Here is a 13,775-nt window from a genome sequence, read left to right as displayed (position 1 = left end):
CCTGCTTATTGTTACCTGCTTATTGTTACCTGGTTATTGTTACCTGCTTATTGTTACCTGGTTATTGTTACCTGTTTATTGTTACCTGCTTATTGTTACCTGGTTATTGTTACCTGGTCTTCTCTGCTTATTGTTACCTGGTTATTGTTACCTGGTTATTGTTACCTGGTTATTGTTACCTGGTCTTCTCTGCTTATTGTTACCTGGTTATTGTTACCTGGTTATTGTTACCTGCTTATTGTTACCTGCTTATTGTTACCTGGTTATTGTTACCTGGTCTCCTCTAAGTTCTCCTCTGGTTATTGTTACCTGGTTATTGTTACCTGCTTATTGTTACCTGGTTATTGTTACCTGGTCTTCTCTGCTTATTGTTACCTGGTTATTGTTACCTGCTTATTGTTACCTGGTTATTGTTACCTGGTTATTGTTACCTGCTTATTGTTACCTGGTTATTGTTACCTGGTCTTCTCTGCTTATTGTTACCTGGTTATTGTTACCTGGTCTTCTCTGCTTATTGTTACCTGCTTATTGTTACCTGCTTATTGTTACCTGCTTATTGTTACCTGGTTATTGTTACCTGGTCTTCTCTGCTTATTGTTACCTGGTTATTGTTACCTGGTTATTGTTACCTGGTTATTGTTACCTGGTCTTCTCTGCTTATTGTTACCTGGTTATTGTTACCTGGTCTTCTCTGCTTATTGTTACCTGGTTATTGTTACCTGGTCTTCTCTGCTTATTGTTACCTGGTTATTGTTACCTGGTTATTGTTACCTGGTCTTCTCTGCTTATTGTTACCTGGTTATTGTTACCTGGTCTCCTGCTTTATCCCTTGAATGTTATTCCTCATTTTGATGCGGCCCTTTGATACTAAGAATGTAACAGTGTGTGGAGTAGATGATCATGTGTGTGACTGTGTGGAATGAGTATCTAAGAATGTAACAGTGTAAAGTAGATGATATCCAGTCCCAATGACCCTGATACAAAATCACAGAACACACACCCTTCCATACACAACACACACACACTCCCTACAGTGGCAAAAGCCCTGCAACGGAAGCACAGTATTAGCGCAGCTCATACACCGTTAGAGCGAGGTTTGAGCATGGTTAGAGCGAGGTTTGAGCATGGTTAGGATATGGATAGTGTGATGAGGGTAACGTTCTAGTACCGCTGGAGTGTGGTTAGAATGCGGTAAGAATGCGGCTGGAGTGTGGTTAGAATGCAGTTAGAGTGTGGTTAGAATGCGGCTGGAGTGTGGTTAGAATGCAGTTAGAATGCGGCTGGAGTGTGTTTAGAATGTGGCTGGAGTATGTTTAGAATGTGATTAGAGTGTGTTTAGAATGCGGCTGGAGTGTGGTTAGAGTATCTGGATTTACTCACCCTCTCCTGCTCGGGGCTGAGGTTGGGGGTGCGCACCGGGGCATGTGGCACCTCTGGGTTCCTGCCGCGGTTTGGAGGAAGAGGCTCCAGCGGCAAACCAGCACAAATCTCCTTCAGGTCGGACATTTTACACCCACCAATCAGAACGACAGACGAGTCTTCTCTACAGCACCACTCAAAATGACAGACGAGTCTTCTCTACACCACCACCCAGAACAACGAGTCTAGCGGCCTGTCATACAGGGTAAGTGTGTGTGTGTGTGTCTACTCTAGCGGCCTCAGGGATAAGGGAATGGTCACACGTTGCCTGTCACAAGCGTTGTGCCGTGTCCAGAGGGCTCCTGCTCGTGCTGTGATGGAGATGCAGCTTCAGGGCTCAGTGTTCAACTGGTCAGGGGAGGTCGAGGTCCAGCTCTCCAAGCCTCTGTGAGCCTCGCACACCTCCCCCTCACACCATTGGACAGACACACACGTCTTCCTCCGTTAGCCACCAATGGGGGCAACAGCCGCAGACCTGTCCCAGCCGTAATCATTGACTTCAGGAGGCCTGGTGGGCTCCCAAAAACAAACATTCAGAGCTCAGGGCCCTCTGAACCAGGCAGCTATGTAACTCAGTTACTGCAGCAGCCTTACACAAGTCACCTTTGGAACTGCTGTCCGTAGGGCCCCTGGGCCTGGATCCTGCCACTAGTCACTGCACTCTGGATGATTTACAGAGCGCCCCCCCCCCCCCCCCCACCCAGGTCTGTCTGCTTCAGCTCAGGACTGAACTAGGACCAATGGGGACAATATCATAATCACTGGGTTAGGGCTGCAGCTATCGATTCTTTTTGTAATCGATTAATCTAGCACTTTATCGATCGATTAATCAAATATTTCTTTTTTTTGCATTTTTAAACAAGCAAAACAAATAATGCATAACGAAAATGACATTGGTGTAAAATGATCAAGCAATTGGCACAGAGGTATTTATTCTAACTCCAACATTTGGCTTCAAAACTAAGCCCATTTATTGCAATTTACCCATTTAGTGTTTATAAGTGCCAGTGCCAACATGTTCAAAATGCTCTCAGTAAAATTGCAGCCTCTTGTGCATGACTTAGCTGGGCGAACAAAGCTGTCCATTCTATGTTGTGAAGTGCTGGGAGGGAGAAGAGGGAAAGCAATTTAATGTATTAATATGCACAACATTTCATGCTGTAATCTAGACCTGACATCAAAGTAAATATCTGTTTTATGTATATTTCTACACCTGCAGCATTTGCAATTAGGCTAATAACAAATAATTGTGCCATTAGGCTACTAAAAATAGCCTACCATCAAATAATTTTACCATTAGGCTATTAAAAAATAATTTCTGGGGTGAGCCTGCTATGACCTAGCAACCTGTGTGTGTGTGTCTGTGTATGTGTGCGGTGCGTGAGGGAAGATGAGGGTGCATAAGAAGGGGTTCTTTTTTAGGCATACTGTCTGCAATTGAACGTGAATAAGTTTACTACTGAAAAACATCAAAGCTGAATGTAACAGAGTTATAAATGTAGTTTAGTGTTTGTATGTGATTTTCACCGTAATTAAGCAGCTGTACTGAGATTGGTGTTTTGGAGCCCCCTTTGGAGAAACGGTGTAATGCAGCTCTGCTACTTTTTGTCCATGTGTTGTTGCCGTACCTGATCAGAAGCGTTATGCTTTGCATTGGGTAGGTTGACTGTATAAAGCACTCCCCACTTTGTTTTAATTTTGTAACTGTAAAATGTTGTTTAAGTTGAAAACTTTGACATATCACCTGTGTTATATTACTTTACATGTATTGTTAGGATTTGGGTGCATTTCTAACAACTTGGAGAAAGTTTATTTATGTTTTCATTATGACCACGAGATCACACACACGGAGTCTTACGTGACTAGCTGTAAACTCCGCTAGCAACTTTCCATGCATTCAGTGTAGTTTAGTGTGCATGGAAAGTACAATTCAGTCAATGAATTAGCAGGCAATTAATCTACAGTTAGTTTAGCATTATGTGTATGCATCATCTCCGTATTTCGTCTGTGAATGTTTAGTGAGTCTTTTGGAATATTAATTAATTTGTTCTGTGCACCTGAACGTTCCATGTTGCATGTCTCCCTTTCTAGTAGGGCTGACAGTGATGATATGAATGATGCATCTAATATAGCCCATTCAACTTAGTGTACTTCCTTTTATTTTGCTTGCGCAGATGCTGTTTTATGTACGCCAGTGCCTGAAGGCATATGTTGTTTTGGTTTTCCCAAAGGTATGTTGCTCCATATGTAAAATGTGAATTAGTTATAGAATGAGGAAATTTTCCTGTGCATTTTTCTTAAGTTTATTTTATCAATGTCTAGTATGCTAAAGGTGTATGCTTCTGTAGGGATGTTTCTTTTTGTGTTATTTTAAAGAGAGAATTATCAGAAGCGTTATGCTTTGCATTGGATGCTGTTTTATGTACGCCAGTGCCTGAAGGCATATGTTGTTTTGGTTTTCCCAAAGGAATAAAAGTGAGAAAAGCCAGTTTTGGTCTCAGTCCCTTCACCGCCTGACCACCGTTACATAAACATTATATCACGAAATCGCTAGAGATACAGTATGTGATTAAAATCAGCCAACATCAATGTAGGCTCTAGGCTACGTAGATAGATAGATAGGCTAGATAGATTGATAGATAGCCTACTTTATTGACGCTTGGTGAAAAAGCATGGAGTGGATGTTTTTGGTTCAGATACTTGTTCTTTTCCTTTTTGAGTATGTAATGATCCCAAAACTTTACTTGAAAACTTTAGACATTCTCTGCCATTTATGGACATCTTGACTCAGCCATATCACGATTCACGCGCTAGTGGTGTGCTTCCTTAACAACAGTCCGTGTGGAAAAATCAGATCCCTGCGCATATTGTATAGTGCGCGTCATAGGAATTTAACGAGGCTTCGAGGCAGGGTTTTTGCCTCGAGTAATTTTTGTAATTGAGTTATTCGAGTAACTCGATGAATCGTTTCAGCCCTAAACTGGGTGTAAAATTGTTTTGGCAGATAGTGCACAAGAAAAAACTGAACCTAGGCAATATAATTCCTCCATCAGGGCAAAATAATTCCTACACCAGGGCAATATAATTCCTCCATCAGGGCAAAATAATTCCTACACCAGGGCAAAATAATTCCTCCATCAGGGCAATAGAATTCCTCCATCAGGGCAAGCTTCACGCCACATACAAACACTTATTCATCAACATTTATTCATAATTTATATTTACAAATACATTTTCCATACAAACATCTGTGTGGACAGTCTCCACTGGACGTACTGGACTTTAACTTCAGTGAGGATTCTACAACCCTTTCAGAGATCCACTACACTAATAGATTAATAACATTTATGAAAAAACATCAGAAGAAAATCACAAAACACAAAATAAGTCAAATGAAAACAATGGTTGATGTAGATTTGCCTAAAAAAGACTTGAGGCATGTGGAGACCCAAATAGTGAAACATCAGTAATAGATAGAGATATTATAGATATAGATATTATAGATATAGATATCATAGATATTTCACAGTCCATGTTGCACAGATCAGAACTTTCAACATCCTGATCGAGTCCATATGATTCCATACCATGTACAGGCATGTTAGGGATGGTCGGATAAGCATGTACTTGTGTTTATGTACATGCATGTTTAGGAGTGAGTGTGTGTGTGTGTGTATGTGTGTAAAGGCACATCCAAGAGATAGGTATGTCATGTCCTAACAGCTGTAGAGGGTTGGCCTGAAGTGTCTAGAAGGACAGATGAAAGGTTGTCTGGTTGTTGTGTTAAGTGCTTTAGTGTTGAGTGGGTTTGTGTGGGACGTTGTTGTGTTGAGTGGGTTTATGGGGGACGCTGTTGTGTTGAGTGGGTTTGTGGGGGACGCTGTTGTGTTGAGTGGGTTTGTGGGGGACGCTGTTGTGTTGAGTGGGTTTGTGGGTTTCAGCCTTCTCTTTCTGCTGCTGCTCGTCCCGGTACGCGTGCGGAAAACGCCGGAAGCAGGCCTGCATGTCTCGGAGAGGCTGCATGCAGTCCGATCCCTTCACCTCCGCACGGCTGAAGTGAAAGCAGCTGAAGGCTGCTCGAAACTCCGCCCCACAGGGCCCGGTCGCCATGCCACCCAGACACGGACACGCCCAGTCTATCTCGCCAGTGGCCAGAGTGAGCCCTGGAGGAGGAGAGAGATGGAGCGAGAGATGGATATTGACCTCTGACCCAAATCCTAACCTGGAGAGGTGGATATAGACCTCTGATGCTCAAAGCTGCCAACTTTGAGATCCGGTATAGGCAATTTTTCCTATGGGAAAATAATCTGGGGATTTTGAATTATCACTCCTTTTTGTCCTTTTGAGCTAACTTGCTAAAAAAATAAAAAAATAAAAATTGACGCCTTTAAAATAGGTTTACGTTAACGCCGTTAAAGGAACATGCCACCCAAAATCAGTAGTAATATATGTTACTCTCTAGCTCAGAGGGGAGGGAGAGGCTGAGGGTCGATCCAGCATGGATTCTAAACTCTGTGGTGGATAGGATCTACAATTAGGTGTTAATAATATTACCACACTAGGTCGAAGTACTCCCAAGTGCTATTGCGCCACACATTGTAGTTCTCCTGTTTATTCGCTTGGAAAATCGCCACGTTTCATGTTGTGTGACGTACACATTTTTATCAACTACTCATGCAACTGTATTTAAGTAGGTAAAACGTGGAGGTGTTTGAATACTGCTATGTGCCTCTCTCTACGGCCACGGCAGAGCCCGCTAGCATAGCAACATGCTAACACATTCGCGCCGCGCGACAGATCGTTTGAGTGCACCTACCGGCGCGGGAGAGGTATGACTCAACTCGTGAAAGTTAAGGTAAGAACATATATTACTACTGATTTTGGGTGGCGTGTTCCTTTAATAACGCGTTTAACTGACAGCACTAGATATAATGTAAACCTATGCTGCATCGAAGTGGGGAGCGAAAAGGGCTTAGGGCTGAGCTACACCAGGCACGTAACTGAAGCGTTCCGTTCGCATTGCGTCTGCTGCAACAATTAGCTTCCACTTTAATCAATGGAAGTAGTTACACCAGACGTGATAGCGGCGCGTACGTTAAAAAAAAACCAGACCATTCATCTGGATTTTAAATGGATTTTTGCCTCGCGAATGGAGCGCTTCAGTTACGCGCCTGGTGTAGCTCCGCTGTTATACTTACTAAATCTTGAAAGGCACAAAATTAGGTTGGTGTAAGAGTTATCTGTGTGTTTATGGGATTAATGTGACCATTATGTTCCTATTTTTTGCTCTTTCTAGTTTAGGCACAAATGTCACGAATGTAGGCACAGTCAAACTGCCTGTGGCTTACTATACACTAAGTTCAGCAAGCTTAACTTTACATGTCATGACATCGACTAAACATAAGTCACACATTCATTCTATCACTTGTAATATGAGATAATTGGCTATGTTATACTGAAGTTCCACAGTTAGCTAGCTAGCAAGCTAACCATTTTACATGGGATATTATGGTAAGTGTAGCTACGTGCTAAATTTGTCCTCAACATTGGGGTATTACAAACGAATTAGGTTGATAATGTACATAGTTTCGACATGAGTAAGTTGCATGCACAAAATTCTTCATAACTGCCGTGTTCGTAAAATGATTGAATGTCCTGTGAATTAATGACTAGATATAACGTCAAAGTGTGATTACTAGTTGTCTTTTCCATTGGAATCAATGATATAATGTTAACTTGTTTTCCGCTAAAATGGGGCGTGATGCAGACTAAATGTATATTTCCGATACTTTTTAAAAAATGTATTTGATTTGGCTGCAACACTAAACGAAGCTTTAGATGCCTGGGGAATGACAGGAACAGTGGTCGCATGTGTCCACGACAACGCAAGCAACATAGTGGCTGCCAACATTCCTGAAAGGGTGGACTGGGTATCAGTTGCGTGTTTCGCCCATACACTACAACTGGCGATCAATGACGCATTGAAGCTGTTTGTGTATAAAGTTATATCTGCAGCCGGCAAACTAGTTCGCCATTTCAATCACAGCACTGTAGCCTGCAAAGCACTCGAGGCCAAACAAGAACAGATTCAGCTCCCCAAACATAAGCTCATCCAGTCCTGCAAAACTGGATGGAATTCGGTGTTCGACATGTTTGAACAGCGATGGGCAGATGCCAGAATTCTTGAGCACAAGGACAAATACCGGGCAATAATGGCAGATCTTAAACCTGTCCTGGAAACCCTCAAATGTGCAACCACTATCATGTCTTCTGAGAAGACCGTGTCGATCTCCTACATGTACCCCATCTACTTCAGCATCATTAATAAGCACATGGCCATCGCTACCGATGACAGGCCTCGGGTAGCATCACTAATAAGCACATGGCCATCGCTACCGATGACAGGCCTCGGGTAGCGGAGTTCAAGGCCACTGTTCAACAGTCATTGAGTGAATGCATGGAGGTAGGTTATAATTATGACCGCCGCGCAGCGAAGCGGCGGTCATATAGGTTTAGTCAGATTTTTCTTTTTTTTTCTTTTTCGCATGTCCAAATTTCCGTCAAGGATTCCCAAGACACTGAAAGACCGGGGTAGACGAAACTTGGTGGGCATGTAACCCCATATGGATAGCATGGAACCATCGTTTTTCTTTTTGATCTGTAGCCCCCCCGCTGGACTGCACCCCCTGAAAGGAGGGTAGGGCAGACACAGTTTTCTGTGAATATCTCGAGAACCGAAAGGTTTAGGAGGACCATTTTTTTTTGTATGTTGATCTCAAGGGGCCATTTCAAGCCATTCCATAACCATAACTCATTTCATGTATAGCGCCACCTAGTTAAACACAAAAAAGTAAAAATTAGGTGTTGTAATCGCAGGTATCTGTGACCTAACATAGTCAAAACTGCACGAAATTGGAAGTGTAGGATCATTATGACACCCTCTGAATGCACGCCAAGTTTCGTGGAATTCCGTTCATGGGGGGCCACACAATAAATTAATTTATGTTACTATACACCAACTGGCCTGTAGGTGGCCGGAGACAGTTTTCTGTGAATATCTCGAGAACCGTAGGGCCTAGGAGGTCCACCTTTTTTTTGTATGATGGTCTTAAGGGGGCATGTCAACCCATCCCATTACCACTTATTTCATGTATAGCGCCACCTAGTTAAAAATTAAAAAGCAAAAAATTAGGTGTTTTCATCACAATATCTCTGGCTGACATGGTCAAAACTGCACGAAATTGAAAGTGTAGGATAGGGGTGGGCGATATATATCGTCTGCGATAATATCGTGATTGTTGTTTTAACGATGTGCAAATTTACATTATCGAGTATTTAAATTACTTATGGGGGAAAAACACTCAAAATCACGCATTGAAACCCCATACATTCACTAAATCCAGGAGGTGTATGCAAGAGAAGCCCCATTGCAGCAGAGCAAGTGTCACATGATCGCTAGTGGGTCCGCGTTGTCGCACGCAGGCCTAATGTTTATTTTGTGTAGCGAGATCCAGACGTAGCCTACTTGGGATTTTGTGCAGCTACTTCTGTTCACGTAGCATTAATGAGACAGTCACATTTTTTCCTACATGGTATTATATGGAGAGAAAACATTTGCCTTTGAGTATTTTAATAGTCAGTTGTAAACAAAGAACTCTTCTCATGTAACCCTTTTGTAAATGGACTGAAGTTCGCTCTAAATATCTACGTGTATTGATTATGCTAACCGTTAGCATCTCTATGGGATTTCTCATATACATTAGCCATAAGCTAACGCATTAGTTTCTATTCTGTAACTTGGAATGCTAGCCTACATGATTTCTCTTAAACATAACATCGAAGGAAATAACTAGATGTACTCTGTTGGTCTGCTTAGTTTTACAGTGAATCCTAAGAAAAGGTTTTTGAAAGGAACTTCAGCTTCAGACTTTCTCTTGGGAAACTGTTAGGCCTAGTCATCTTCTTTAATGTAGCTGGCTAGACCATGTCATTGCCACACACACAAGTGGGCAAAATTGGAAATGCATTGGTTGATTTGGTTAAAAAGTCACAGGATAGGTTATTGGTTATTATTGTATTGATGCTATTCATAAATAATGAGCTGTAAAGTAATTCAGACTTCTACAATTTTTTTTAAAGGATATCAACTAATTATCTTTATCGTCAAAATCACAAAAAATATCGAGATATTATTTTTTTTCCATATCGCCCACACCTAGTGTAGGATCATTATGACACCCTCCGAATGCATGCCAAGTTTTGTGAACTTTCGTTCATGGGGGGCCTTACAATAAAATAATTTATGTGTACATTTAGTGACCGTACACCAACAAGGATTCCTGGGACACTGAAAGACCGGGGTACACAAAACTTGGTGGGCATGTAACCCCACATGGATAGCATGGAACCGTTGTTTTTCGTTTTGATCTGTAGCCCCCCCCGCTGTACTGGCACCCCCGAAAGGAGGGTAGGGCAGACACAGCTTTCTGTGAATATCTTGAGAACCGTAGGGCCTAGGATGACCAATTTTTTCCGTATGTTTGCCTCCAGGGGTCATGTTAACCCATTCCATGTGCACACATGTGCATAAACAGATACACACGCACACACATACATTCACAGTAATCATACGTATGACACATACTCACACAGTAGACATATGTACGCATGCATGCACATGCACAAACACAGATACACAGGCAAACACACAAGCACGCACACACACACACACACCCACACACATAAACATAAACGTGTACACGCACACATGCACACAATTCAAGAATTTCTCAGAATTATTAACAGGCAAGATGGGGGTGGGGTTGTATAAAATGAATTTTACATGTGAAATCTATGAACTAATCATGTTTTGGTACTTGTTGTCTAGCAGATACCAGTGAGAATTGAGTGTGGATAATGCAATTTAGTGAGACAGTTAGAATCATATAGGCCTTTCAGCGTGATTTATGTTTGTGGAAAAAATGTGCTGGACTGGGCGGCGGTCATATTTTGTACCGCTCTGCGGTACATCTAGTTTTGACTTTAGGAGTAATCGTTTTTTTTTTTATTTATTCATCATACACTACACATAGTCAGGCTATAGGCCTATTGGGTGTTATATAGGCTACAATTCGAAATATCAAGTGTTAGGAATTAATTAATTATAGACATTAGTTGAGCTGTATTGTTCGTTACAGGTTGACTACAACGATCCATGGTGGGTCCATCCAGTGGAGCCAGCCACAAGGAGAGTGCAATGAGTCTGCTACTGGGACATGATTACAGCGCAGCCGGTGGCACAGACCCAGTGGTTAATCCACTGCGTATCCACTTGACCCCAGAGCATGTAGACATGCTTGTGTTCTTGAACAAAAATAAGTGACTGACTCGGAGTGGGGTAGGCCAATATTTTCTGTTATGTAAGAGTGGTTAGGGCCTAACCCTTGACACCTGAGAAAAATAAGTTAAGGCGTCTTTTACGCATTCATTAAAGATTTTCACAGTCTATTTTGTAGGACACTCTCTATTTAACTTGCTTTTCGTTAATTTATTTTCCAAAAATAACTAATGGCCAAACCGTTGTGTTATGTTTTAATAATTAGGCGGCGGCCTAACCCTTAACACCTGTCAGCTGTTTGTTGGCTACAGTATTCTCTTTCATAGATTAAAATCATTTTTTGTTTATTTAATGTTATTCTTAACAATAACTGTAGGCCATGTTGGCCATTGTCTGTTATGGTTTAGGAGATGTTGCCCTTAACAGAAGTTGACACTTGTCTTTTTGAAAAATAAAAAAAAATAATATTAATTATACAAAAGAGTTGTTCTGTCCAATATTAGAAGGTACACAGTGAGTTAGACCTGTCTTGGCCGGTGCGTCTTTTACGCATTCTGAAGGTGCCTGTTTTATCCATGTTTTATCGTGTTAGGCAACATTCCGCACAAGATGGGCTTAGATTTGGAAATACATTACATCTACATTTCACATAAGATGGGCTTAGATTTGGAAATACATTACATCTAAATTCCACATAAGATGGGCTTATATTTGGAAATACATTACATCTAAATTTCAGGAAGGATCATCAATGGTAACAGATAATGTGATGATGATCATCATCTTTCTTTTTTATTGTTAGCACTACCTCAAACTAAAGTGGCATCTCTTCGGAGCTGTTATTTTCTTAAATGAGCCGCGGCAATGTTTCAAATGAGCTTCTAACACTCAACAAACACCTTTATTTTCAACGTGATCACCCTGTACCCAAATCATTTTGAAACTAAGGAGCCATATGTCGCTCCTTGGCACTGCATTTGCGGGACTCATGTTTCGCGCTGTAGGGGATTTAAAAAAAGTGACGTGAGTGGAAGGGCGGCTCGGGGCATTTCCCTTTCCGGAAATGTTGTCATCTTTGCTGCCATCTTTAGGGGAAAGTCCGTAGGAGTCAATTGCCAAGTGTGCTCTGGAAATTCACAATTTCGTCGCCGTTTAAAAAAAAAAAAAAAAAAACATAGTCCAGTCGGTTTGGCTTTAGGGACCCTCTACTCACTACCACGTAAGTGTAATGTTGTTTGGTACTGTAGAAGAGGTATAAAAATAGCGTTTTGTAGCGGCGAAATAATATGCCCTTCTCACTTCCACGCTAACGAGTTTTGACTTAAAACGGTAACATCGAACTTTCTTAAAACACTTAAAACACAATGACATGATTTGGATGTCAACTCAACGTATGTACTCCCAATCATCCGTAAATTGATCTAAAGTGCATTTTACTCCGGATAATTCCTTTAAAGGGGCCCAAGGGGAGAGAGGACTGGGGGTAAAACCACTAATGATTAAAGGGGCCCAAGGGGAGAGAGGCCCCTTGAAAAGTCTGGAATATAGTTATTTGACCTGGGTTGAGGAACATGGGGGCCCATCTGGACTGCCTATGCAGGGGCCCAGGATCTTGTGCTACGCCCCTGCACTCACGCACACGTACACACGCACACACACACATTCTCATCGCACCTCTGTTGTTGTCATTGTCGTTCTCCACCACTGGCTCCGCACTGCTGGGAGTCTTCCCCTGGTCTTTTCCTGAGGAACAAAAGACGTGTGGTACGACACACATTACTATTAAAATTAGAACTCTTATTCACACACATGGTAGGGTATCTAGCTGCAGTGTATCTTAGAGATGTAGCATATTGGGTCTTGAAATATTCACAGGAATCTATAGAAATGAAATATTCATGATGTTTTATCCAATATTAGTTGTGCAGATGTATACTCCATCTTATACACACCCATTGAACCAACAAAGAAAAGGCAAAAGTAGAGACTTGTTTTGTGTAATTATTCCATAGTCTGTGTAGTCATTCTATATCAGAACCCCTGACATGCAATCCAAATAGTCTACAAGAAACTTAAGTGTTACCTGTTATTTGAGACCAGGATTATGCTCCTACACCAAGATGTTGCCACACAGTAAGCCTTTTAAGCATAGAAATGGCCCAACCCTGCTGAGGACGGCGATGTGTAGCGAAGCAGACACGCCATTTGTGTAACATTGTTACACTAGACTACATGTGGCCACGCGATGAACCCGCGTAGATTCTCTGATCTGACACTGACAACACACGTCACTCCTGGCAGCTCGGCTCATCCTACCTGCATGGCTCCGCGACAGAACTAACCTAACGTGAGCTCATTTTTTTTTATCGGAAGCGATGTTAGACACCAGGTGGAATACGTAAGTTCCAGCATTTTATATTGGGTTGAGTTGGGCAGCACTATGAGTCTGATTTGTGAACAAGAATTAAACTCACCGTCTTCAGTGACCGATGGTGTCATTGCCATGTCGCTATTTATTTCGGCTATGCTAGAGTAGGCTACGTGCAAATATTTGTTCAGCGTATAGGTGCCTCACATTGAGGAGAGATGCCACAACAACCAGACTTAAGTTTGAAAACCATCTTCTCCCAAGTAGGCTACCTAACAGTCTTCTCCTGCACCCCTTTCACTCCAAGGGGTGACCCGCCTGCTACTCCGAGCCGTACACGACAAGCACAGCTTCCCGACTACGTCATGGCTACTGAAAAACACTACCAAAATAAAAGTCCTATGTTATGCAGTTCGCTTACTGTAATGGTCAAGAGGAAGCTAAAATATTATTTGAAAAATCGACTGACGATTGAAGACACGTTTTATATGAATAACACTCACAGGTTTCAACAAAATCTCTAAACAAAGAAGACTAATAGGGGCAGCGTGACCTATTGGTTAGCGCTTCGGACTTGTAACCGGAGGGTTGCCGGTTCGAACCCCGACCAGTAGGCACGGCTGAAGTGCCCTTGAGCTAAGGCACCTAACC

General features: G+C 42.0%; 2 protein-coding genes across 2 annotated transcripts in view; both read right to left on the bottom strand.

The window, feature by feature from the left end:
• uroc1 (urocanate hydratase 1) overlaps positions 1 to 1,506 on the bottom strand; it is a 60,637-nt gene extending 59,131 nt beyond the window's left edge. Inside the window, exon 1 of the mRNA XM_076267881.1 lies at positions 1,381 to 1,506. Within this exon, the coding sequence (XP_076123996.1) occupies positions 1,381 to 1,506 (126 nt within the window). The remainder of the gene's footprint in view (positions 1 to 1,380) is intronic.
• Positions 1,507 to 4,609: 3,103 nt separating this feature from the next.
• On the bottom strand, positions 4,610 to 13,464 carry LOC143104482 (mitochondrial intermembrane space import and assembly protein 40-B-like). The gene is made up of 3 exons (XM_076268577.1): positions 13,231 to 13,464; positions 12,431 to 12,499; positions 4,610 to 5,582 (listed from the first exon to the last, which is right to left on the bottom strand). The coding sequence occupies exons 1-3, from the start codon at positions 13,259 to 13,261 to the stop codon at positions 5,212 to 5,214; spliced, it is 471 nt and encodes a 156-aa protein (XP_076124692.1). The 5' UTR covers positions 13,262 to 13,464; the 3' UTR covers positions 4,610 to 5,211.
• Between the last annotated feature and the right edge of the window lie 311 nt (positions 13,465 to 13,775).

This window comes from Alosa pseudoharengus, unplaced genomic scaffold (assembly GCF_046254945.1).
Source record: "Alosa pseudoharengus isolate Yale_2024_CS ecotype anadromous, Long Island Sound unplaced genomic scaffold, YU_APseudo_1.1 YU_APseudo_1.1_scf_5, whole genome shotgun sequence".
Classification (NCBI taxonomy): domain Eukaryota; kingdom Metazoa; phylum Chordata; class Actinopteri; order Clupeiformes; family Clupeidae; genus Alosa; species Alosa pseudoharengus.
Note: the sequence above shows the minus strand (reverse complement) of the source record. Positions and strands in the feature narration are given on the sequence as shown.